This window comes from Heterodontus francisci, chromosome 20 (genome assembly GCF_036365525.1).
Source record: "Heterodontus francisci isolate sHetFra1 chromosome 20, sHetFra1.hap1, whole genome shotgun sequence".
NCBI classification, from domain to species: domain Eukaryota; kingdom Metazoa; phylum Chordata; class Chondrichthyes; order Heterodontiformes; family Heterodontidae; genus Heterodontus; species Heterodontus francisci.
In genome coordinates, this window is record NC_090390.1 from 23,858,047 (window position 1) to 23,884,769 (window position 26,723).

General features: G+C 43.0%; 1 protein-coding gene across 3 annotated transcripts in view; it reads right to left on the reverse strand.

Moving 5' to 3' along the window:
• Positions 1 to 26,723, reverse strand: part of cabcoco1 (ciliary associated calcium binding coiled-coil 1) — a 106,794-nt gene that overhangs the window by 15,690 nt on the left and 64,381 nt on the right. For all 3 annotated transcript variants that reach the window (XM_068053314.1, XM_068053315.1, XM_068053316.1), the window contains exons 5-7: positions 14,560 to 14,632; positions 3,373 to 3,492; positions 3,153 to 3,278 (exon numbers count right to left, since the gene is read on the reverse strand). In XM_068053314.1, coding sequence (XP_067909415.1) covers positions 3,153 to 3,278; positions 3,373 to 3,492; positions 14,560 to 14,632 — 319 coding nt within the window. The remainder of the gene's footprint in view (positions 1 to 3,152; positions 3,279 to 3,372; positions 3,493 to 14,559; positions 14,633 to 26,723) is intronic.

Sequence of the window (26,723 nt, forward strand, 5' to 3'; positions counted from 1 at the left end):
GTAAAATACCTGTCGCAGCAGATGGAGGCCCCTAAGTGCCAGTTAATTGGCCACTTAAGGGCCTTGATTGGCCTGGGGTGGGTGGAAAGTTCCTCACCGCCCCACATAAAGTTGCAGCGGGGGCAGGAGTGGGTTGGGAACGGCCCCCCCCCACCCCCCCACCGCCTCTCTCTCAATCTTACGCCCCCCCTCCGCCACCAGCCTGCTCATTTGGGAGGTGTAAAATTCTGGCCTCAGTGGCCATTGTGAAAAATGGAGTGTAAATTTTTGGGGTATGATTACTCTCTGACGTTCTCCAAATATGAACCACAGGACCCAGTGGAAGAACGAACTGGATATGTGGACATGGGTTAAGTCCCTACCAAAGAGAAAACAGGGTATGGCCTTTCACTTCCTACAAGAAGTAAAATCAGAAGTATTTTGTCAGATGGATGTCTGTCAGTTGGATAGTTTTGAAGGTTTGGGCCTACTAATAGAGTTCTTGATGAAATCTACAAGAAAGATGATCTGCTAATGCCTATGAGAGATAGAGTCATTTATGGAACAGGAGGCTGCCATTCAGCCCATCGAGTCCATGCTGACCCTCTGTAGACCAATCCAGTCAGAGCCTTTCTCCCCTTCTATCCCTAAAGTCCTAGAAGTTTATTTCCTTCGAGTGCCCATCCAATTGTCTTTTGAAATCATTCATGGTATCTGCTTCCACCACCCTCATAGGCAGCGAGTTCCAGGTCATTACCAAAAAATTCTTCCTCACATTTCCCCTGCATCTCTTGTTCAAAACCTTAAATCTGTGTCCCCTAGTCCTTGTACCATCACCGAATGTGAACAGTTTTTCTTGATATTTGAATGGTGTGTCAGACAGCGAGACGCTATTTTCGGGAAGCTAATAGTGGAGTGGCAGATAGCAACTTGCACATTTTTGTGTTGAACCTGAACCATGCATTTGATCTCACCTGAAGTTGTTGTGAGATTTGCACATAAATAACTAACTGCCATTAGCCTCACTGTTATTTGACAGCAAGTTCTAGCCCAATAAGTTCTTCAAGAAAGCAGGATTATTTTTCACTAAGTGGGAGAGTGACACTTGTAGGACTGTCAACGTTCTTCTTCATCTCCATCAGCAACAATAACAACTTGCATTTATATATCGCTTTTAACATAGTAATGCTGCCCAAGGTGCTTCACAGGAAGGATTATAAAACAAAGTAAGATATACAAGGACATAAAACTTGTAATAAAATCATAGAGACTTATAGCACAGAAGTAGGCCATTCAGCCCATCATGCCTGTGCTGGCTGTTTGAAAGAGCAGCTATGCTTAGTCCCAAATCCCTGCTGTTTGTCCGTAACTGTGTAAGTGCCTCATCCTCAAGTACCTGTCCAACTCCTTTTGAAAATTATTTATGGAATCAGCATCCACCACCTTTTCAGGTACTATGTGCCAGATCCTGAAACTGAGTAAAAAATATTCGTCTCATCTCCCCTCTAGATCTTTTACTAACAATCTGGTTATTGACCCACTCGTCAGAGGGAATAGTTTTTTCTCTATGTACTTTATTGAAACCTCTCATCATCTTGAAAACCTCTATTACATCACTGCTTAAATTTCTCTGTTCCAAGGAGAACAGTCCTAGCTTTTTCAAACTCTCCTCATAACTAAAGTCCCTCAACCCTGGTGACATCCCGGTAAACCTCCTCTATACCTCTCTGGGACTTGGTATTCAGGAGGGGCGGCTGATATGGGGTGGTCTCAGTATCCTCAAGTTGGGGGCAAGAAGAGATGGAAACTGGGGAATGGAGGCTCAGAAGGACAGATGGGGAATGGGATCTCGGAAAGCAAAGGAAATGGGAAGAGAAGGGGACTGGGGAAAGAGAAGCGGGTTAGGTGTTGGGAGATTAGGGCACAAGCTGGGGCAGCAGGTGTGGGGAAGCTGGGGTGGGGAGGGGTGGAGAGTTGGGGAGGAAAGGGGTGGAAACCATCAGTCTCTTCAGAGCTAGGAGCTGCAGCAACAACATGGAACGGGGAATGGAGTAGTTACCTGTAAAATGGAAGAAGCAAGAGGCCATGGAGGAGGAAGATTCTTAAACTATTTGCCTATGGGCCCTTCCACCACACGTGGCTATCGAGGTAGAGACTAATATTCTATATGAAAGGGAAGGATACATTTTTAAAAGAGATCTGGGAGTTATAGGAGAAAGCGCCAGCATCGAGAACTGAAAGTCTTCTCCCGTGCTGCCATTTCTTGGTTTTCCTTCTTCGCCAGCTCACAGGTGGCCTCCCAGTTCTTGCAACTTCTCGCAGGCTACCAACATAGTAGATCCCTCCATCAATGGAAAAGGAGTCTAGGATGGCAATGAACCCAACAACAGAATACATAATGAAATCACATCCTGTTGGAACGGCTCCCGAATTAGGCACACTCCCAGTTAGGAGCGAGAAAAGGTATGCTGCAGGAGATGCAGCCAATCTCAGGATATTTTGAAAATAAGGACACCTGCAAATAAAGGACACCTGATGCAAGTCCCTAAGGTGTCCACAATTTACAGGTTTCGCTATATTAGGGCAAGTGTGTCTGTTTGGCAATTTACTCATTTTACTTCATCCTCCTCCTGATCTGTCTTCTCTTTTGCATTTCCTACATTCCTTGTCCTATTTTCTCTTCTTTCTGTTTCCTCACCTCATTTTTTCCCCCTTACCAACAACAACCTGCATTTATTTAGCGCCATCAACATAATAAAACATCCCAAGGCGTTTCACAGGAGCATTATCAGATGAAAACTAACACCGAGCCACATAAGGAAATATTAGGACAGGTGATTAAAAGGCTGTCAAAGAGGTAGGTTTTAAGCAGCGTTTTAAATGTGAAGACAGAGAAAGACAGAGGGGTCGAGGGAGGGAATTCCAAAGCTTGGAGCTGGACAACTGAAGGCACGGCCACCAATAGGGGGTGATGGAAATCAAGGTTGCACAAGAGGCTAGAATTGGAGGATTGCAGAGTTGCTGGAGGATTGAAGGGTCCCAGTGCTTTCTGTCCACCATATATTTTGTCTCTTTTTTGTAAAGCACTTATACAGCTTCCTACACGTGGGGAACACAATGTAAATGCAAGTTGCTGCTGAATATTTATTAAATAAAACTGACAAATTGCAAACCTGTAAACTCTTAAGCATTTCTCCTGTTACTTGACCCAGCACTGATTTGACATCATCTATGGTGTAATATGCCAGAGGATCGTCAGTCATGGTCTCTGTTACGTCCTTACCCTCCTCAGTCTCCACCTACAAAAAAATGTCAGTGAATGGATGATGTACAGTAACATTTATCTGTGAACAAAATCTTGATTAACCATGAATTGAGAAAACGTGGCAATACCTCAGCTACCAAATCCTCCGGTGGCTGCAGCAGTACATAGGATGAATAGATGTCCCAGGTTAAACTCTCCTCCAGTGGTGAAGGAAATGGATCAGCTGATTTGATGACTTCTACCTCAAGCTTAAAACAAGGAGAAATTTCATATTTTACGGCTCGGAGAAAAGCTTTTGTGCCCTGTTCCCTGCACTATGATAAAACACAAAAAATTTAAATCCCTCCAACATTTGCACCCAGTGAGGCCTTCTTCCATCTTGGGGCCGGTGTGTTAGCTTTTCCTCAGTTCTTGCAGTCAAGTTATCTTAGAAGGGGCTTTCCTCCAGATTTTTTTTAAATGCATAGAGCTTCCCCTGTGAGCCACTCCTGGCTGCTATTGGGTCCAGATATCTATAATCTTCTGCTATCAGCCAATTGCAGCCATGTTCTCTGCCTCTTCCCTGCCCACAAGTCTACTCTGAAGTCCTGATTTCTCCACTGCTCACAGACCTGTTCCAATTCTTCCTTTCCTAACTCACACAAAGTGTGCCAGATTTACTAACGTAATTGAGTGAGTTGGAATACGAATTGAAGACAGGGGAAATTAAAGTTGGTCTTGGGTTCCATGTGAAATGTGTAAGGACAGCCTGTACTCAATTATCAATGTGATCCAAGGCCTATACTGATGCTTCCCACCCACATCAACCTTGACCTGGCTGCATTTTAAGGTCTGGATTGCGCTGCCTGAGAATGTGGTGGAGGCAGGTTCAGTTGAAGTATTCAAAAGGGAATTAGACAATTATATGAAAAGGAAGAATGTGCAGGGTTATGGGGAGAAGGCAGGGGAATGGAAATGAGGGAGTTGCTCTTTCAGAGAGCCAATGTGGACACGATGGGCTGAATGGCCTCCTTCTGCACTGTAACGATTCTGTGATTCTATTCCCGAGCTCACTCTCATTACCTGTATTGGCCCACTCCTGTTGCAACATGAGTTCTCATTCTGACATTCTTTGGATCTCTCTCCCTAAGCCCTGTACTTTGCCACTCTCCCTTCAGTCAGTATCCTGGTCTGGCTGCCCTCTTTGCTCAATAACCCCAGACTCCTTATTTACAAGCCCCACTCAGCTCACTCCCAGTCCCCAGTAAGCCCGCCACACTCTTTCTCAAAATGAACCTGCTTGCACTCTTCCACTATTCTTTCAGCACCATTCCCCCAATCCAGTTTCTTACCCTCCCCAGAAAGAAAGAGCTTGCATTTATACAACACCTTTCATAACCCCAGAACAGCCCAAACCACTTTACAGTCAATTAAGTACCTTTGAACTGTTGTCACTGTTGTAATGTCGGAAATGTGACAGCCAATTTGGACACAAGCTCCCACAAACAATGACGATGTGACGATGAAAAGCTGTTTTGGTGATGTTGAGGGATAAATATTGACCAGGACACCAGGGAAAACGTCCCCGCTCGTCTTTGAATGGGGATCTTATACGTTTGGCTGAGAGGGCAGACAGGACCTCGATTTAGTGTCTCATCTGAAAGACCATACCTCTGACTGTGCAGCACTCGCTCAGTACTGCAGTGGAAAGTCAGCCTAGATAGCTGCTCAGTCCGTGGAGGGGGATTTGAAACCACAACCTTCTGACTCTATTAGTAATTCATAATATTTCATCATTTATACATTGAATACTTATATCATTTTATATTTATTCATCTATTTTCCTACATTACACTTCAAAAGTATTCCATTGGCTATAACGTGTTTTGGGATGCCCATAAGCTGCGAGAGGCACTATGTGCAAGTCTCCCTATGAATTTATTATTCAGGTATTGGGTATTTATGTAATTTATAGCCCACCGATCTGAAAATAGTAGCCTGCCTTTTTTCTCTCTGGCAGTGAGGCAAGGTGGAATTGCCTGACTGGTGTGGTGCAGACCTCGCAGGATCCCCTCAGCTCAGCCTCATTTAAATATTTGGCCAGATTTTGTTGAAAAGATAGGAGCATCTGAATGATGCACAATGTTATTAACGTGCAAATCGACAAATTGTAGCAAGGCAGAGATACCCGTGAATTGTGAATCACCACAAGTTGCTGGCCAATTTGCACATTAATCGCCTGTTGCGCTTAAACTCCCTCTGATTTTCATGAGATTGCTGCATTTGCACATCACTGGCCCATTAAACATGCCATAGAAAATTAAGTCTTGTAATTAACAGCACAAGTATCCTTTTAACAATATGGTTGTTAATGATTGCCAATCAACCTCTCTTAACCAGAAAGCGAACAATTCTAAGTCATAGAGTTACACAGCACAGAAACAGGCCCTTTGGCCCATCGTGTCTGTGCCAGCCATCAAACACCTATCTATTCTAATCCCATTTTCCAGCACTTGGCCCGTAGCCTTGTATGCTATGGCTTTTCAAGTGCTCATCTAAATACTTCTTAAATGTTGTGAGCATTCCTGCCTCTACCACCTCTTCAGGCAGTGTGTTCTAGATTCGTACCACCCTCTGGGTAAAAAACCTTTTCCTCAAATCCCCTCTAAACCTCCTGCCCCTTAGCTTAAATCTATGCCCCCTGGTTATTGACCCCTCCACTAAGATAAAAAATTTCTTCCTATCTACCTTATCAATGCCTCTCAACATTTTGTATACCTCAATTAGGTCCCCCCTCAGCCTTCTCTGCTCTAAGGAAAACAACCCCAGCCTATCGAATCTCTCTTCATAGCTGAAATGCTCCAGCCCAGGTAACATCCTGGTGAATCGCCTCTGCACCCTCTCCAGTACAATCACATCCTTCCTATAGTGTGGTGATCAGAACTGTACACAGTACTCCAGCTGTGGCCTAACTAGCATTTTATACAACTCCATCATAACCTCTCTGCTCTTATATTCTATGCCTCGGCTAATAAAGGCAAGTATCCCATATGCCTTCCTAACCACCTTATCTACCTGAGCTGCTGCCTTCAGTGATCTATGGACAAGTACACCAAGGTCCCTCTGACCCGCTGTACTTCCTAGGGCCCTACCATCTATTGTACATTCCCTTGCCTTGTTAGTCCTCCCAAAATGCACCACCTCACACTTCCAAGGATTAAATTCCATTTTCCACTGCTCTGCCCATCTTACCAGCCCATCTATATTGTCCTGTAATCTAAGGCTATCCTCCTCACTATTTACAACACCACCAACTTTCGTGTCATCTGCGACCTTCCTGATCATACCTCCTATATTTACGTCTAAGTCATTACTGTACACTACAAACAGCAAGGGTCCCAGCACCGAACCCTACGGTACACCACTGGTCACAGGCTTCCACTCGCAAAAACAACCCTCGACCATTACCCTCTGCCGCTTGCCACTAAGCCAATTTTGGATCCAATTTGCCAAATTGCCCTGGATCCCATGGACTCTTACCTTCTTAACCAATCTCCCATGCGGGACCTTATCAAAAGCCTTACTGAAGTCCATGTAGACTACATCAACTGCTTTACCCTCATCTGCACATCTAGTCACCTCCTTGAAAAATTCAATCAAGTTTGTTGGACATAATCTCCCCCTCACGAAGCCATGCTGACTATCCTTGATTAATCCCTGCCTCTCCAAGTGAAGATTAATCCTGTCCCTCAGAATTTTTTCCAATAGTTTCCCCACCACTGATGTTAGACTCACTGGCCTGTAATTACCTGGTTTATCCCTGCTATTTTTCTTGAATAATGGTACCACATTCACTGTCCTCTTGTACCTCTCCTGTTGGCAGAGAGGATTTGAAAATTTGTGTCAGAGCCCCTGCTATCGCCTCCCTTGCCTCACAAAACAGCCTGGGATACATCTCATTTGGACCTAGGGATTTATCCACTTTTAAGCCTGCTAAAGCCACTATACCTCCTCCCTTTCAATGCTAATTTGTTCAAGTATATCACAATCCCCCTCCCTGATCTCTACACCTACATCGTCCTTCTCCATAGTGAATACAGATGAAAAGTAATCATTTAAAACCTCACCTATGTCCTCCGGCACCACACACAGATTGCCGTTTTGGTCCCTAATGGGCCCTACCGTTTCCCTGGTTGCCCTTAGTATACTAATAAAACACCTCGGGATTTTCTTCTTTCTTGCCTGCCAGTGTTTTTTCATGTCCCCTCTTTGCTCTCCTAAATACTTTTTTTAAGTACTCCCCTACACTTTCTGCACTCCTGTAGGGACTCCGCTGTTTTCAGTGCTCTGAATCTGCCATAAGCCTCCTTTTTTTTCCTTATCCAATCCTCTATATCCCTTGACATCTAGGGTTCCTGGACTTGTTGGTCCTACCCTTCACCTTTATGGGAATGTGTTGGCCCTGAACTCTCAGTATTTACTTTTTGAATGACTCCCACTGGTCTGATGCAGCTTTCCTACAAGTAGCTGCTCCCAGTCCACTTTGGCCAGATCCTGTTTTATCAAATTGAAATAGTCCTTCCCCTAATTCAGTACCTTTATTTCCGGTCCATCTTTGTCCTTTTCCATAACTACCTGAAATCTTAGAGTTATGGTCACTATCCCCCACTGCTCAGGCTTCATTCCCTAGGATTAGGTCTAGTACCGCCCCTTCTCTTGTAGGACCTTCTACGTGCTGGCTCAAAAAGCTCTCCTGTATGCATTTTAAGAATTCTGCCCCCTTTAAGCCTTTTGCACTAAGACTATCCCAGTTAATATTGGGGAAGTTGAAATCCCCTATTATTTTTACACTTCTCTTAGATTTGCCTACATATCTGCTCCTCTATCTCTCCATGACTGTTTGGAGGCCTGTAGTACACTCCCAGCCAAGTGAGTGCCCCCTTTTTGTTTTCAAGTTCTACCCATATGGCCTCATTTGAGGAACCTTCTAAGATAGCATCCCTCCTTACTGCAGTAATTGACTCCTTGATCAACAGTGCAATGCCAACTCCTCTTTTACATCCTCCCCTGTCATGCCTGAAGATTCTCTATCCTGGAAAATTGAGCTGCCAGTCCTGCCCTTCCCTCAACCATGTCTCTGTGATAGCAATATCATATTCCCATGTGTTAATCAACGCCCTCAATTCATCAGCCTTACTGGTAAGACTCCTTGCATTAAAATAGATGCAATCCAGCCTTACATCATTTGCTTGTGCCTTAACAGGTCTATATTTACTCTGCCTTCCAGATTGACTCTGTTTCTCTTCTATATTTGAGTGGGCATCACCCCCTACGCTACCTCCAGTCTGTATCCCATCCCCCTACCAAATTAGTTTAACCCCCCCCCCCCTCCACCCCACCCCCCCCAAACAGCACTAGCAAACCTCCTAGCAAGGATGTTGGTCCCGTTCTGGTTCAGTGCAACCCGACCCAGTGATCCAGGAATCTAAAGCCCTCCCTCCTGCATCATCTCTTCAGCCACGCATTCACCTGCTTTATCCTCCTATTCCTATACTCACTAACACGTGGCACCGGGAGTAATCCAGAGATTACAATCTTTGAGACCCTGCTTTTCAATCTGCTACTTAGCTCCCGAAATTCTTGCTGTAGGACCTTATCCCTCTTTCTACCTATGCCGTTGGTACCAATGTGAACCACGACCTCTGACTGTTCACCCTCCCCCTTTAGAATGTCCTGCAGCCGCTGGCGAGTGAAGTGTCGCTCCTTCAGGTTGTAAATTGTTTTAGGAGATTTTAAAAATGTCAATTTTATTCCTTTATCTTACTTTGCCTTTCAGTATCTCTCTTAATCTAATCTTTCTTTTGCTCTCTATTTCTCTTTCTGTATCTGATTTGACTCTAATTCACACTCCATCTCAGTCCCTCCTCTGTTTATTTCTGACTGCTTAAATCTCATTTGTTAATGAGACACACTGTTTATATCATTGTTCACCAAGGTCCCATAAGCCCAATTGCCCTCGCTGCACTAATATCAGTTTGCACTTCCTGCAACATTGTGGACAAAAATTTTTTAAACCTAAACTTGCACGAGCAGGTCTAACAGAGCACACCACAAGATGTCCCTCTCCAGCAAAATTTGGCCCATTATCTGCAGGCGTCTGCCAGTATTCCTACTTGCACTTGGGATCTCAACATTGTGTGTTAATGTCGAGGGCAGGAATTGAATGTTTCTGCAAGACTCAGGATACCTGCGGCACTTCATCAGCCAGACTGCCCCCATCTGGGATCATGCTGCTGGCTCCTCTCCAAATTTCAACAATAAAGAAAGTGGAGCACAAGTCCCTCACACTATTACAGTGCCTACTTTGGCCACTTAACGTTTCCTCCACATTTTCCATTGCCTAGTAACCCTAGCCGCCTGGTGAATACTGGAGCAAGCAGCATCCTGTGTCACTGAGGTTCCAAAGGAAAATATGGCGTATGACATCACTATTATTATCACCTCATTTGAATGCTCCCACACATATGAGGGTGAAATTTCGGTCGTCTAAATTACTTTCAAACAGTATATCCTTGTGGAAGGTCCAGACAACCAAAATGTTATGCAGCCAACTTCAATACTCACACCGGTATTGCTGTTAGCATGCAATCATGTTATTAGCACTTTCTGTTTTGTTTTGCACTGTGTTGTGTAGCGTACAATTTAAATACTGCATTGTAAATGTACTTCCTTCATAAATTTCTTCAGTCAGGTGAATTTTTTCCCTATTATTTATAGCCCTTAAATAGCTATGACAACTAAATATACAATTAACTTTGTTGCAATTTTTAAAAAAAAGTACTTTAATTGAATAATGGTAAACTCCAGACTTCTAAACCAATTGCATTACAACTTAATATTCCGAGATCTCCAAGTTGAAGGAATATGTTTGCTGCGATAGAGTCTGGTTACATGTCATTATACTCGGAGAAATAAATGATCAGTACCGTTCCAATAACGTATCACTGTCACTAACTTTAAGCAACATGGCATGATTGGAGTATTTTTTTGAACTACCATTAGTAAGTAATTTAATGAAATCCTATAGTGCAGAATGGCACAGAGACTACTTAAACTAGTGGGGTATGGTAACAGAATTCATTCCTTTCAATCAAAATTTCCTTTTTGGGTTGTGGGTGTCACTGGCAGACCAGCATTTGTTACCCATCCCTAATTGCCCTTGAACTGAGTGGCTTGCTAGGCCATTTCAGAGGGCAGTTAAGAGTCAACCACATTGCTGTAGGTCTGGAGTTACATGGATGCCAGACCAGGTTAGCATGGCAGATTTCCTTCCCCAAAGGACATTAGAGAACTAGATGGATTTTTACGACAATCGATGATAGTTTCATGGAATCATTACTGAGACTAGCTTTCAAGTCCAGATTTTTATGAATTAATTGTATTTAATAATTAATTGAATTTAATTTCCACCAGTTGCCTTGGTGGGATTTGAACCCATGTCCCCAAAGCATTAGCCTGGGCCTCTAGATTACTAGTCCAGTGACATTACCACTACGCCACCGTCTCCCCAGGAATAATGACCATTAAACTAATTAAATTTAATCCCATTTAAAAATGCGACTGAGAATACAGTAAATCATCCCTGACAAATAAAATACCAGGACCAGATGCGATGCATCCAAGTATACTGAGGGAAGTGAGGCTGGAAATTGCAGAGGCACTGACCATAATTTTTCAGTCTTCCTTAGATTCGGGGGTGATGCCAGAGGACTGGAGAATTTCAAACATTACACCCTTGTTCAAAAAAGGATGTAAAGATAAGCCCAGCAACTGCAGGTTAGTCAGTTTAACTTCAGTGGTGGGAAAACTTCTAGAAAAAATAATTCGGGACAAAAAGTAGGGCGGCGCAGTGGTTAGCACCGCAGCCTCACAACTCCAGCGACCCGGGTTCAATTCTGGGTACTGCCTGTGTGGAGTTTGCAAGTTCTCCCTGTGTCCGCGTGGGTTTCCTCCCACATGCCAAAGACTTGCAGGTTGATAGGTAAATTGGCCATTATAAATTGCCCCTAGTATAGGTAGGTGGTAGGGAAATTTAGGGACAGGTGGGGATGTGGTAGGAATATGGAATTAGTGTAGGATTAGTATAAATGGTGGTTGATGGTCGGCACAGACTCGGTGGGCCGAAGGGCCTGTTTCAATGCTGTATCACTAAACTAAACTAAACTAAAAATCAATAGTCACATGGACAAATTAAGGAAAGCCAGCATGGATTTCTTACTGGAAAATCATGATTAACTAACGCTGGAGTTTTTTGAGGATGTAAGAGAGAGGGTTGATGAGGGCAATGTTATTGATGTGGTATACATGGACTTTCAAAAGGCGTTTGATACAGTGCCACACAACAGACTTGTGAGCAAACTTGTAGCTCATGGAATAAAAGGGATGGTAGCAACATGGATACGAAATTGGCTGAGTGACAGCAAACAAAGAGTAGTTGTTAATGCAACAAACACAAGAAATGCTGGAATCACTCAGCAGGTCTGGCAGCATCTGTGGGAAGAGAAGCAGAGTTAACGTTTCGGATCAGCGACCCTTCTTCGGAACTTCGGAGTAGTTGTTAATGGATGTTTTTCAGGCTGGAGGAAGGTTTGTAGTGGAGTTCCCCAGGGATCAGGGTTGGGACCCTTGCTTTTCCTGATATATATATATTAATGACCTAAACCTTAATGTAAAGGGCACTATTTCAAAGTTTGCAGATGATATGAAACTTGGAAGTATTGTAAACTGTGAAGAGCATAGTGTAGAACTTCAAAAGGACATAGACAAGTTGGTGGAATGGGCAGATAGGTGGCAGATGAAGTTCAATGTAGAGAAATGTGAAGTGATTCATTTTGGTAGGAAGAACATGGAGAGACAATATAGAATAAAGGGTACAATTCTAAAGAAGGTGCAGGAACAGAGGGACCTAGGTGTATATGTACACAAGTCATTGAAGGTGGCAGGATAGGTTGAGAGAGAGGTTAATAAAGCATACAGTATCCTGGGCTTTATTAATAGGGGCATAGGGTACAAGAGCAAGGAAGTTATGTTGAACTTGTATAAGACACTAGTTCGGCCTTAGCCGGAGTATTGCGTCCAGTTCTGGGCGGCGCAATTTAGGAAAGTGAGAGCATTACAGAGAGTTCATAAAGATTCACAAGAATAGTTCCAGGGATGAGGAATTTCAGTTCTGAAGTGTGGGAACAGATGAAAAGTAAGCTAATCAGCTAACAGACTAACTGTGAAGCTGTGGAGCCAATTTATAAAAAATAACAAGCAGAAGCTAACAGGACAGCTGCAGATAGCTTAATAGTAGTCTATTGTTTAATAATCAGCCTAACAGTTCAAGGAGGGGGGATGTGAAACTAGTGAAATAAAATGCAAGAATAAAATGCTGAGTTGAATGAACCAATCATGCACTGATAACAGAAGTCTGCAAACCACTCAGAAACAAGGGGGGGGGGGGGTTACTAGTTGTTTTTGAATAACTATAAGAAAGGCTTGCTGTAGTGAGCACATGTTCTTTTCTTTTCTTTCTTTTGCATGTTCTTTTGTTTTGCTGGTAACCTTGCAATGTAACAACCACATACTGCAATAAAGTTTCTAAAAGTTACGGTCGGACTTCGTCTCTCTTTGTAATTGATGGGATCCAACATGAAGATAGATTGGAGAAGTTAGGACTGTTTTCCCTGGAGAAAAGAAGGATGAGAGGTGATTTGATCGAGGTCCGCTGGGTGCTCTGGTTTCCTCCCACATGCCAAATACTTGCAGGTTGATAGGTTAATTGGCCATTATAAATTGCCCCTAGTATAGATAGGTGGTAGGGGAAATATAGGGACAGGTGGGGATGTGGTAGGAATATGGAATTAGTGTAGGATTAGTATAAATGGGTGGTTGATGTTCGGCACAGACTTGGTGGGCCGAAGGACCTGTTTCAGTGCTGTATCTCTAAACTAAACTAAACTAAACGTATGGCAATTGTTACTGATAGTTTTAGTTGATATTGTGTCCTTTTTTCTTCAGCAAATGTTTGACAAATTGTTTTTCATAGCTAACAGCTGAATTTTTTTCAAACTTTTTAATGCATATATTGACAGTTTAGAACAGTTAACAAATCTGAACATGGAAGTAAAAGCTTAAGGGTTCAGAGGTAGGTGAAACAAAGGCAGGAAAGACTCTGGTCTTTATCCGGAGTTTAGTGCCTTTCCTTTAATTATCAGACTATTTCCATGAACTATAGAGAGGGCCAATTCTGCATGTCATGTGCCAATGTCTCTGAACTGTAAAGGAAACTGTCCGTTATCCAAAAAAGCATGTACATAGGTTGTCGCATGCACAGGATAATTAAGTTTTTTTTAAAAAATGAGGTCAATTAACTGTTGTTCATCAAACCTACTCAAGTGCCCATTTCCTTTTTTTTTCTGAGGTTTGTTCTTGAGCAATCCTCAATTTTTAAAACTACAGGAAATATCCCAAACACAAATATTTTGTTAATTGAATCATAGTTGTTGGAATAAGGGTGAAATGATACTGTATGAAATAGAATTCAATGAAGTGGATAATTTTCATACTTTTGCAAGTGTTTCTCTTTAATTTTCTATAACATTTAAAAATAAGGGTACTGAAGAAAATAAACTTTCAGCACCAAATATCCTAGAATTGCCGTGACTACATAAAAGTAGTTCCTTTGATACACTTCACATAATAATATTTTTATTTCTTAGTGTCGATCATGCATCTGCTTCTGAAATGAGGATGCTGTGAATACTGACATTTGGAATTTCTGAATCAGCAAAAGCAACAGCTATAAATACCGAACTTTAAAGCATACACTGAGACTAGTCTTTCTCCAAAACACAACATTCCGTCATATGATTCAAAGAAAAACCACAACCCTTTAAGCCTTTATGTGTTGCCATTGTAAAATATATGAACTAATACATAAAGAGCTCCCATTTACTTCACAAATAAACTAAACTAAACTACTCTAATTAAAGTTCATTCTGATACTTACTACTTCATAATTGTATTTTTGTTTAGATTTTATGTGCACTTTATTTTATGATATATTAATGTTAAATTAAGTTAACGAACTTATATATCCCGCACGGATGAACAAGGGTAGACACTGAGCAGCTAAGCCACACAGACAAAAATGTTGCACATTGGATTCCCAGTCTGGCTAATCTTGCCTGGGCCTGCCGCAGAAGAGTTACATTTAGTCTCCTCGTCCCAGGACAAGGAGGGGAGAAAATTGAAGGAGTCATTTTTTTTAAAGGAAGTTATTGATTACTGACCTCTGTGCTTCGAATCTCTACATCTGGAGCATGATGGAAAAGGAACTCATAGAGCTTGTAATGCTGAAATAAACTAGGAAAAAAAGATGCAGTCAATGCCAAATGGTCTTAAATTTTCTTTAAAAAAAGATATACTTGTAACACAATATGTAATACTGAAATATTAAATGTACACTAAAATGTAGCCTAAACACCAAATATCGATTGCACACAAGAAATAAAACAGTTAAACTTTCAAACAGATATGACAAAAATGCAAGTGTCCATAATTGTTTAGATCATTGACATATCCTTAGGTTACTTATTTTATTTGTTGACCATGTATCTGCAAACCTGATGGTTAAGGCAATACAGTTATGGGTTCAATATCTACTCTGTGCTGAGTTAGCTGCACATGGTTATATCGCCCCTACGTTGGGGCGGGGGGGGGGGGTGCAAAGTTGTGCATGGTCCCTTTCCTGATCACTGTTCAATGACCCCTGCTAGAAGTAGACACCAACATCAGATGAAGAGAGGATAAGTTGGATGTGATGTCCCTGCAGTTAAATAGCTTTCCAACATTCATTTCTGGGGTCATACTTTTGTGGGGTCTAGTGATCTACCAATATACAGTAAGTTTATCTGATCCATTATGATTCATCCACCAATTCATTTACCATTAACAGAGATTTCTGAAAGCTCTGTTCTCCGTCCCACTCTGATTTTTCCTCAGATCAATGACTTCTTCATTCATTAGCCAACATGATCCATTATTTTGCTAATATCTGCATTCTTTATTCATTAACTTTCTTCAGTGCACATAATTGCCAATCCTCTTGCAATGCAATCAAATGGTTTGGGGAGGGTGTAAAGCTTGGCAAGGTGTGAACACCTTCAGGAAAGGAAGGAAGGAGGGAAGATCATTGAATCATAGAATGGTTAAATTCTATGCAGGCCATTCAGCCCATCGTGTCTGTGACAAATCACTGCAAGAGCAACTCACCCAGTCCCACTTCCTGCCTTTTCCCCGTAGCCCTGCAAATTTTTTCTCTTCAGATAATTATCCAATTCTCTTTTGAAAGCCTCGATTGAATCTGCCTCCACCACACTCTTGGGCAGTGCATTCCAGATCCTCACCACTTGCTGCGTAAAAAGTTTCTCCTCATGTCGCCATTACTTCTTTTCCCAATCACTTTAAATCAGTGTCCTCTGGTTCTGGATCCTTCCGCTAATGGGAACATTATCCCTATCTACTTTGTCAGGACCCCCTCATGATTTTGAACACCTTTATCAAAGCTCCTCTTAATCTTCTCTTCTCCAAAAAGAGCAGCTCCAGCTTTTCCAACTTATCCATGTAACTGAAGTTCCTCATCCCTGGAACCATTCTCATGAATCTTTTCTGCACCGTCTCTAATGTCTTAATATCCTTCCTAAAATGTGGTGCCCAGAATCAGCAGAAAAAAAAAGAAAATAAAAAAATACTGTTTGAAAAATATGTAAGTGCAATCTTGATTGAAACTGAACAGTGCATAAACAAAAATGCATGAAATATGTAGAATGTAAAGAGACACAAGACTTGAAAACAATAACTGAACATCAGTCGGTATTGAAGTACTCAGAGTCATTAGAAGTAGGTTGGTGAATCATATACAATTGTTTTAAACACAAGGTCAGGACTTTGGATTTAGTTGGGGAAGTAGAAAGAGAACCACTGACAGCATCTTGGCAAATGCTTCTGAAGAACACATTAAAGGTTATCATCCCTCGATTAAACAAGCTGTATTTAAATATACAAGCCAAAACAGGTTAATTAGAGAGCCAAGTATTGGAATCCAAATGCTCTCTTCCGAAGATATTTACCGTACAAAATCTACTACACATGCACATGTTTTTGGGGTAAGCCATGCTGAATGCCATATCGGTGAGGGCATTAGCACATGTAGTGGAAGGCTACCTGCACAGTGAGCAGATCATGACGTCAATCAGCGTGCAACATTGATTGGATACATATGTGCCATTCAATGCTCAACGTTCCAGTTTACGTCCTCACCTAACCTCAGACAACAGAACACGCATTCAGAAGCAGGAAGGCTTCACTACCATCGCTATTTAAAGGGATCATCAACTACTTACAGGTTAGTTGCTGGTTGATCTGTTCTGGCTGTTGCTTTGATTCTACAGGTGTTGGTAGTTTCTATAGTTATTCAAAGTTACCAAAGCCTACAGAGTGTGGTACAGCAGGTGCTAAAGAAGATTTTGTTCACTTCAAGACTTCTGCACAAACCAGTTGCTCCCAGACATGGGTGTATTAGTAGCCATTTCCTTTGGAATACAGCATGACTTGGAGACTACTTGGCACTTGATCTGGCTGGCCTTCCCCAGACAGAGCAGGTGACGCGGGGATGTCGCCAGTGGTTGAGACCTCCGTCGCCAAGACAAAATCCTGGCCACTGTGAAAGAAATCTGTGCTCGGTAAGGACATTCTCACTGAAATCTGTCAGCTGCGACAGCCACAACTGCAACCTCAGAGGAGGGCAAGGACTGCATTGCCAGTGGCTGTGGAGGTGACCGTGACGATGAAATTTCATACATCTGGCTACTTCTAGGCCGAAGCTGGAGATATTCATTGAGAACTAACCATATTTCATTCTCTCTTGCTAGAAAAGCAGATGGAGAGGTGGACCAAACATGCGGCTTCACTAGGATTGTAGGCTTCCCCGTGGTGCAGGGTGCCATAGATTGCACACACATCACTTTGCGGGCGCCACACGTCAATTCTATTCAATACCACAATCGATATGAATTTCACTCACACAATATCTAGCTGGTGTGTGACCATATGCAAACAATGATGCAGGTTACTGTTTGGTATCCCGGCAGCAGATATGATGCTTTTATTCTGTGGCAGTCCACTGTGCCAGCTGCATTTGAATCACTATGGTAAACCAAAGGGTAGCTACTGGGTGACAGGGGCTATCTGCTGACCACATGGCTGATGACTCTGGTGCGCAACCCACGCACACATGCGCAGCATGCATACAATGAAATCTATGTTGCTGCATAAAATGTCGCAGAGCAGACGGCAGGCGTGTTGAAACAACACTTCAGCTTCCTGGAAGGCTCTGGAGGAGCCCTGATGTACTCCTAGAGTGACTGTCAAGATTTATTATGGTCTGCTGCATGTTGCACAACTTTGTCATCATGAGGGGACAGCTCTTGTCAACCATTAGCTCAGCAGCACGAAAAGGAGCAGGGGGCATCAACAAACTGAACAGCTCCTTTCTGCACAGGTTGTCTGTGAAGAACTTATACAAGTGTGATAATAGAAGGAATGCAACAAGGGTTCACCAGACTGGTACCTGGGATGGGGGAAACTATCCTGTGTGGAAAGATTGTGTAGACTAGGCCTAAAATTATGATGGTAGATAGGAAGAAACTTTTTCCCTTAGCGGAGGTGTCAATAACCAGGGGGCATAGATTTAAGATAACGGGCAGGAGGTTTAGAAGGGATTTAAGGAAAAAGTTTTTCACCCAGAGGTTGGCTGGAATCTGGAACACACTGCCTGAAGGTGTGGTAGAGGCAGGAACCCTCACAACATTTAAGAAGTATTTAGATGAGCACTTGAAATGCCACACCATACAAGGCTACGGGCCAAGTGCTGGAAAATGGGATTAGGATAGGTGCTTGATGGCCGGCACGGACATGATGGGCCAAAGGGCATTTTTCTGTGCGGTATAACTTTATGACTCCATATTCCCTGGAGTCCAGAAGAATGAGAAGTGATCTAATTGAAACATATATTTTTAAGGGCCTTGACAGGGTAGATGCTGAGAAAATGTTTCTGCTAGCTGGGGAATCTAGAACACAGAGTCACAGTCTCAGAAAAAGAGGTCAGCCATTTATCAGAGGTGAGGAGAAATTTCTTTACTCAAAGGGTTGTGAATCTTTGCAATTCTCTACCCCAAAGAGCTGTGGATGCTCAGTCATTGAGAATATTCAAGACAGAGGACGATAAACTTTTGGGTACGAAGGGATTCAAGGAATATGGGGATAGTGCAGGAAGATGGAGTTGAGGTAGAAAATCACCCATGATTCTTCTCTAGATTGAATTTCATTTACCACTTTTCTGCCCACTCAACCAAACCATTGATCTCATTCTGGAGTCTACCGCTATCCTCTTCGTTATCAACTACACGGCCAATTTTTAGATTAGATTAGAGATACAGCACTGAAACAGGCCCTTCGGCCCACCGAGTCTGTGCCGAACATCAACCACCCATTTATACTAATCCTACACTAATCCCATATTCCTACCAAACATCCCCACCTGTCCCTATATTTCCCTACCACCTACCTATACTAGTGACAATTTATAATGGCCAATTTACCTATCAACCTGCAAGTCTTTTGGCTTGTGGGAGGAAACCGGAGCACCCGGAGAAAACCCACGCAGACACAGGGAGAACTTGCAAACTCCACATAGGCAGTACCCGGAATCGAACGCGGGTCCCTGGAGCTGTGAGGCTGCGGTGCTAACCACTGCGCCGCCCTTTGTGTCATTAGCAAATTTCCCAATCGTGCCTCCCACACTTAAGTCCAAATCATTAACGTATACAACAAACAGCAAGGGTCCCAACACTGAGCTCCGTGGAATACCACTGGAAACCGCTTTCCATTCGCAAAAACATCTGTTGGCTACTAACAGCCCCATTTCCCCTGTATCGCATGGGATTTCATTTTACTGACCAGTCTGCCATGCGGGACCTTGTCAAATGCCTTACTAAAATCCATGTAGACCACATCTACTGCACTACCCTCATCAATCCTCCTTGTTACTTCCTCAAAAAACTCAATCAAGTTAGTAAGATATGACCTTCCCTTAACAAATCCATGCCTTTCTAAGTGGCAGTTTATCCTGTCCCTCAGAATTGATTCTAATAATTTACCCACCAGTGAGGTCAGACTGACTGGCCTATAATTATTTGGCCTATCCCTCGCAACCTTTTTAAACAATGGTATAACGTTCGCAGGCCTCCAATCGTCCAGCACCTCGCCTGTATCCAGTCAGGATTTGAAGATGATCCTCAGCGCATCTGCTATTCCCTCCCTGGCTTCCTTTAACAACCTGGGATGCAATCCATTCAGTCCTGGTGATTTATCCACTTTCAAGGATGTCAGACCCTCTCGTACTTCCTCTCTCTTGTGCTTATCGTATCTAATATTTCACACTCATCCTCTTTTACTACAATGTCTGCATCATCCCTCTCCTTTGTGAAGACAGAGACAAAAAACTCATTAAGAACCCTGTCCACATCTTCTGTATCCACACGTACGTTCCCTTGTACATCTCTGATCGACCCTATCCTTTCCTTAGTTATCCTCTTGCTCTTAATGTACTGATTTTACCTGCCAATAATTTTTCATGTCCTCTCTTTGCTTTTCTAATTTCCTTTTTTACTTCACCCCTGCACTTTCTATATTCCTATAGGCTTTTTAAAGTATTAAGATTTTTGTGATTGTCATAAGCTTTCTTCTTCTGATTTAACTTACCCTGTAAGCTTCTAGATAACCGGAGGCTCTAGATTTGGCCATACCACCCTTTATCATTGTGGAGACATGCCTACAATGTGCCTGTAGAATCTGCTTTTGAATGCCTCCCACTGGTTTGCCACTGATTTTCCTTCAAGTAGCTGTATCCAGTCTACTTTTTCCAGGTCACCTCTCAGTTTCGTAACATTTGCCTTCCCCCAATTTAGAACTTTTACTCCTGTTTTATCTTTATCCTTTTCCATGATTATGCTAAAACTAACTGTATTATGGTCGCTATCTCCAAAATGGTCACCCACTGCTACTTCATCCACTTGCCCAGATTTATTACTGAATTTGTTGCAGGATGGATTGCTGGACTGCTGTGCCACCCCTTTGCATATGGTAAGCCACAGCGACGATGGCAGCAATCTGAGCTTGCATGACTTTAGTCTGAGCATCCACTGCTTGTGGTGCAATGGAAGCTGAGACATTGGCCATCATGGTTGGGCACACAAGGGTGCTGATGGAGCCACCATTTCCATGCTGGAAAAGATGGGCTCCAAGCTCTGCGTAAAGCCCTGTACCAATTTGGTGCTGGACTCCTCCATGCTCATTGACAATGACAAGAGTCTTTTTGGCAGGCTTCCCTATGCACCAAGCATTTTGTTGTGCATACTAATCAGCATTTTTCTGTACACTGTCCCACTAAAGTACTCATCTGGATCCCCTGCTGTAGAATGCATGTGCGATCTTGCCCTCTGGCAAACTGGTAGTGCCAGTAACTGAGCTGGTGGCTGCAAGTGTGAAATCAAGTGGCGGTGCTCTGTCTTTATCATCACTGTCCTCTTGCTGTTGCTCGACAGCCTGGCCAAGTTGCACTTGGGTACCTGAAAGGAAAAAGGCACAAGAGTAAGGTTGTGGTGCAGTGAGGTAGGGGCAAAAGTAAGGGGTGCATGCTTACACCATCTGCAGCTTGTAAATCAGAAGAGTGTGATGACGGGGATGTGGGATGTGAGAGAAGCATTTGGTATGAGGACACCGTCATCATCGATGGTTTCAGTCCTCTATTGTCGGCTGCGACCTCATAGATGGGCATGCTAATAATGGCCAGCACATTGTCCTACATGAGGTTCAGGATATGCAGCTGCGCCTGTCACCCTCTGGTTAGCTCCTGTTGCCTGTGTTTGTGCACCACCTTGTCCTGCAATAGATAGGGAAATGTGTTAGTGAGTGTTGTGCAATCTATTTAGCTGATGTGACTGTCATGGTTGAATAGCTGTCAGTATGTGCAAGCTGAGAAATGTGGGTGTGAGGCTTGCAGCAGTGCTAGGTGTGTGAGGGTGTGGTGAAGCATATGAAACTCAAATATGAGTCCTGATTGACAGAGATTGTTGGTAGGTGAATTATAGGAGTGTAGTGAATTGAACAGTGTCAGACGTTAATGGTGCAGTTGGTAGGATATAGCATTTGAAAAATCATTCGCTGACCTTGACCACTTGTGTGAGGTCATTGAACTTCTTGCAGCACTGCATCCAGGTCCTCGAGGCTAAACTCTTGGCACTGACCTCCACAGCTATCCGCTTCCACTTCTTTCTGAGCATGTGTCTGGAGGGCCTCCTGGCCCCCTGCAGATAAAGACATCTCTCTTCCTTTCCACCTCCACCACAAGCATTGCCTAAAAGCCTTGGAGCCCACTCTCTCCCATGTTGTGTCATTCTTCTGTCTTTCCCATGCTGCCACATTCAGCTCCCACAGAACTGGCAGCTCCTGCTCCTTCCACAATACACCTCCAATTGAAGTCGTGTGCAGGTTAACTTTAACTGGTGCTAACCACTCACGATATTGGTTCCCTGCTCAGGCATGCAGTCAATCAACAGCGTGGTTAGCGCTGGCTGCAAGTTGAAATCATTTAAAACAGCAGGCAGCACGAAGTTGGCATGCTGTTTGCATTGCAGTCAATGGGTACAGGTTAAACACGCATTGCAATCCTGTACCCAGTTTCCAGTTGGGGGGGGGGGGGGCGGTGTGGTGGGAGAGGTACTAACCAGTTCAGGTCCCTTACTTTCTTCTATAAATGGTCAAGAACTCAAAGCACATGAATTGCACACTTGTAGCACTGACCTCTGTTGCAGAACAATTGTGGCAAAATGTGGAATTAGTGCCATAAGTACCCACATTCTAATTGCATAAAGGCATTTCCTATCTAAGCTCCTTTAGTTCATATCCATACAGGAAGCCAATTAGAACTTCAGCTGGAAAGGATTTCGAAAAACTGTGTGAATAAAAATACAAAACACTTTCTATTGTTCACTACTTATAAACACAACAGATTGCATCAATACCGTCTAAGCATTTAACGAGACTTTCTAAAATTCAATAAACTACTGTTAACTTTCAAATTATCCACCACTTTGAAGTTTAAGGCTTAGACCAGGATCACCATATTGCTTTCATAAGGCCTCCCAAAAAATCTATGCACTTGGCTATCTCGTTTCCTCTCAAATCATTTTATCACTGCTGTAAATCATAACTCATCCACCACTGTTATTCCCATTAGATTCCTGAGGGCTCTGTTCTCTCTCCCACTCTGTTTTTTCTTCATATCTCCACTGATTATTCAAATCTAACCAGCTTTTGCTAATTTTTGCACCCTTTATTCAACATCCTTCTTCGGCACACACAGATGTAAAACCCATCGAAAGAAAAATCAAAGCAAAATACTGCGGATGCTGGAAATCTGAAACAAAAACAAGAAATGCTGGATTCACTCAGCAGGTCTGGCAGCATCTGTGGAAAGAGAAGCAGAGTTAACGTTTCGGGTCAGTGACCCTTCTTCGGAACTCAAATTCTCTTCTTAATTAACAAATTAGTAATGCCATAGAATCCTCATAATTGGCATGATCCAGAGCTGCATGCTCCTACAATTCCATTGTTGACCCGTTGATTACAAAGAAAACTAGCACTGCTTCGCTTTGATGGTAGCATCCTTGTTCCTTTCTCTATCGTGATATTCTTACCCTTACAATTGCCTCTGCCCTTAAATGAGACGCGTAGATCTGCTCCATTTTTGTTGTAGCATCTAAGAAGCTCCATCTCCTCTTGCCTCACAAACACTTATTTTCCTCTAGGCCTCTACTCACGCTATGGAGGACAACTCTATTGCAAACTCGAGTACTCCTCCCATACCTCGGATGGCTCTCCTTGGACTCCCGGGCTACTTACCAAGAAAAAGCTGGTCTGCAACAATCCCTCTCTTATCTCTAGCCTTCAAACATTGACACTCTCTCACAACCTTTCTTGCCTGCCATTTTTGCCACTATAACTATGGTGAGTGGCTATCTAAATATTCAACAATTACAACCATCAGAATTTCAGCTATACTGTCCTGTGCAATCTTCTTGCTCTGTACATCCTCACTGTGACTTAATGCACAGTCCTTGATCAGACTAAGTTTACAATAGGATGACTAACATGGATTTAACTCATCCAAAAAACTCACCCGGTTTTGGCTCCTCATCTCCATATCCACCAAAGGCTAGGGTTGTACTCCTAGTGAGCTCCCCAAGCACAAAACACAATGCTCTAGTCTCATGTAGCAGGCTTGACATAGGTGATAGATTCTACAGCTGATATCTATTAATTGAGCTACTGTCTGGGACAAAAACCAGGTGCATATTGCACAGCCAGGTGCCTATTCCAAATCTAAGCCCGTGCCAGCTGAGATACTTGTTCCAGTATTAACACTATTGGATAAGCACATGCAGCAATTCTGACATTGCGAGCAGCATACATTAAATAACAATTAAGCTTCACGAATTCAATGGATTTAGTCATAGAGTCATTTATGGCACAGGAGGAGGCCATTTGGCCTATCGAGTCCATGTCAGCTCTCCTTAGCCCAATCCAGTCAGTCCCTTTCTCTTTCCACATAGTCCTGCCAATTTATTTCTTTCAAGTGCCCACCCTCTGCTTCCACCATCTTCATCGGCAGCAAATTCCAGGTCATTACCACTCACTGCGTAAAAACGTTCTTCCTCACATTTCCCCCTGCATCTCATGCCCAAAACCTTAAATCTGTGAACCCTAGTCCTAGTACCATCACTTAATGCAAACAGTTTTTCTTGTTATTTGAATGGTGAGTCAAACAGTGAGATGCCATTTTCGGGAAGCTAGTAGTGGAGCGGCAACAAGATAGCAACTTCCAGATTTTTGTGTTGAACCATGTATCTGGTCTCACCCGATGTCGTTGTGAGATTTGCACATAAATAACTGTGACTGCCATTAGCCTCACCATTACTTTGACAGCAAGTTCTAACCCATTAAGTTCTTCAAGAAAGCAGGATTATTTTTCACTAAGTGGGAGAGTGACACTTGTAGGACTGTCAACGTTTTTCTTCATCTCCATCAGCAACAATAACAACTTGCATTTATATATCGCTTTTAACATAGTAATGCTGCCCAAGGTGCTTCACAGGAAGGATTATGAAACAAGGTAAGATATACAAGGAGATAAAACTTGTAATAAAATCATAGAGACTTATAGCATAGAAGTAGGCCATTCAGCCCATCGTGCCTGTGCTGGCTCTTTGAAAAAGCAGCTATGCTTAGTTCCAAATCCCTGCTGTTTGTCCGTAACTGTGTAAGTGCCTCATCATCAAGTACTTGTCCAATTCCTTTTGAAAATTATTTATGGAATCAGCATCTACCACCTTTTCAGGTACTATGTACCAGATCCGAAATTGAATAAAAAATATTCTCCTCATCACCCCTCTAGATCTTTTACTAATGATTTGGTTATTGACCCACTCGTCAGAGGGAATAGTTTTTTCTCTATCTACTTTATTAAAACCTTTCATCATCTTGAAAACCTCTATTACATCACTGCTTAACCTTCTCTGTTCCAAGGAGAACCGTTCTAGCTTTTCCAGACTCTCTTCATAACTAAAGTCCCTCAACCCTGGTAACATCCTGGTAAACATCCTCTATACCTCTTTGGGAGTTGGTATTCAGGACGGGCGGCAAATATGGGGTGGTCTCAGTATCCTCAAGTTGGGGGCAAGAAGAGATAGAAGCTGGGGAATGGAGGCTCAGAAGGACAGATGGGGAATGAGATCTCGGGAAGCAAAGGAGAAGGGGACTGGACAAAAGAGAAGGGAACTGGGCAAAAGAGAAGGGGACTTGGTGGTGGGAGATTAGGGCACAAGCTAGGGCAGCAGGTGTGGGGAAGCTGGGGTGGGGAGTGAGTGGAGAGCTGGGGAGGAGAGGGGTGGACACCATCATTCTCTTCAGAGCTAGGAGCTGCATCAACAACATGGAGCGGGGAATGGAGCAGTTGGCTGTAAAATGGAAGAAGCAAAAGGCTAGGGAGGAGGAAGGTTCTTAAACTATTAGGCTACGAGGCCCTTCACCACATGTGGCTTTTGAGGTAGAGACTAATATTAAATATGAAAGAGAAGAATAAATTTCTAAAAGGAGAAACATAAAGGGGTCTGGGAGTCATAGGAGGAAGCGCCAGCACTGAGGACTGAAGGTCTCCTCCTGTGTCTTCATTTCTTGGTTTTCTTTCTTCGCCAGCTCACAAGTGGCTTTCCAGTTCTTGAAACTTCTCGCAGGCTGCCAACATAGCAGATCCCTCCATCAATGGAGAAGGACTCTAGGATGGCAATGAACCCAACAAACAGAATATATAATGAAATCACGTCCTACTGGGAGAGCTCCTGAATTAGGCACAATTCCAGGTAAGAGCGAAAAAAGGTACACTGCAGACGAGACAGCCAATCCCAGAATATTTGACTTATCCTGTTTACTGTACATACAAATAAAATTTTGAAAATAAGGACACTGGCAAATAAAGGATATCTGATGCAAGTTCCTTATATGTCCATAATTTACAGGTTTTACCATTTTGGGCAGGTGATCAAAAGCATGGTCAGAGGTAGGTTTATAAGAAGCATCTTAAAGGAGGAGCGAGAGGTAGAGAAGTGGGGAGGTTTAGGGAGGGAATTCCATAGCTTAGAGTCTAGGCAACTGAAGGCACAACCGCCAATGGTAGAGCAAATGAAATCAGGAGTGTGCAGTGAGAAAGAGGAAATATTAGCAACAGGGATGCCAACTCTGATTGGACATGGGTTTGGAGGTTTCATCATATTACCTCTGACTACTCCATCCCAGCATTCCACATTGATTGCCTAGCACATTCATCCTCATGGCACAATGCCTTCCCACACCAACTGGAAAGAAAACAGACTCTTTGTTTCCCAATTGGAAAATAATTCTTACTGTCTGTCAACGAGCCTTTTTTAACGTCCTGCTGATTCTTCACCCTCGTTCCTTCCTGCAATGAGATTAATGTTTACTTCCAGAAGAGTTCAGGATAACCCCAGGGGTGGGGGAGGGAAAGGTTGGTAACCCTAGTTAGGAAGCAGATTTATCATCACAGGAAGGAAGATTGCAAACTCATCTAAGCACAGTGTTGTAACCTCCAGGAGACATGCATTGAGATAGGTTGTTGCAATGTTTAACAAAATGAGTGAGTTTGCCCCTAATGAATTAAACTTGGCAGATCTGCTTTTACTAAACCCTGCCAAGCAGCTACAATTATTGGCTCAGGTTCCCCTGTGGTGTATCTCATCTCTTGGGCTTTCAATCAGTTATT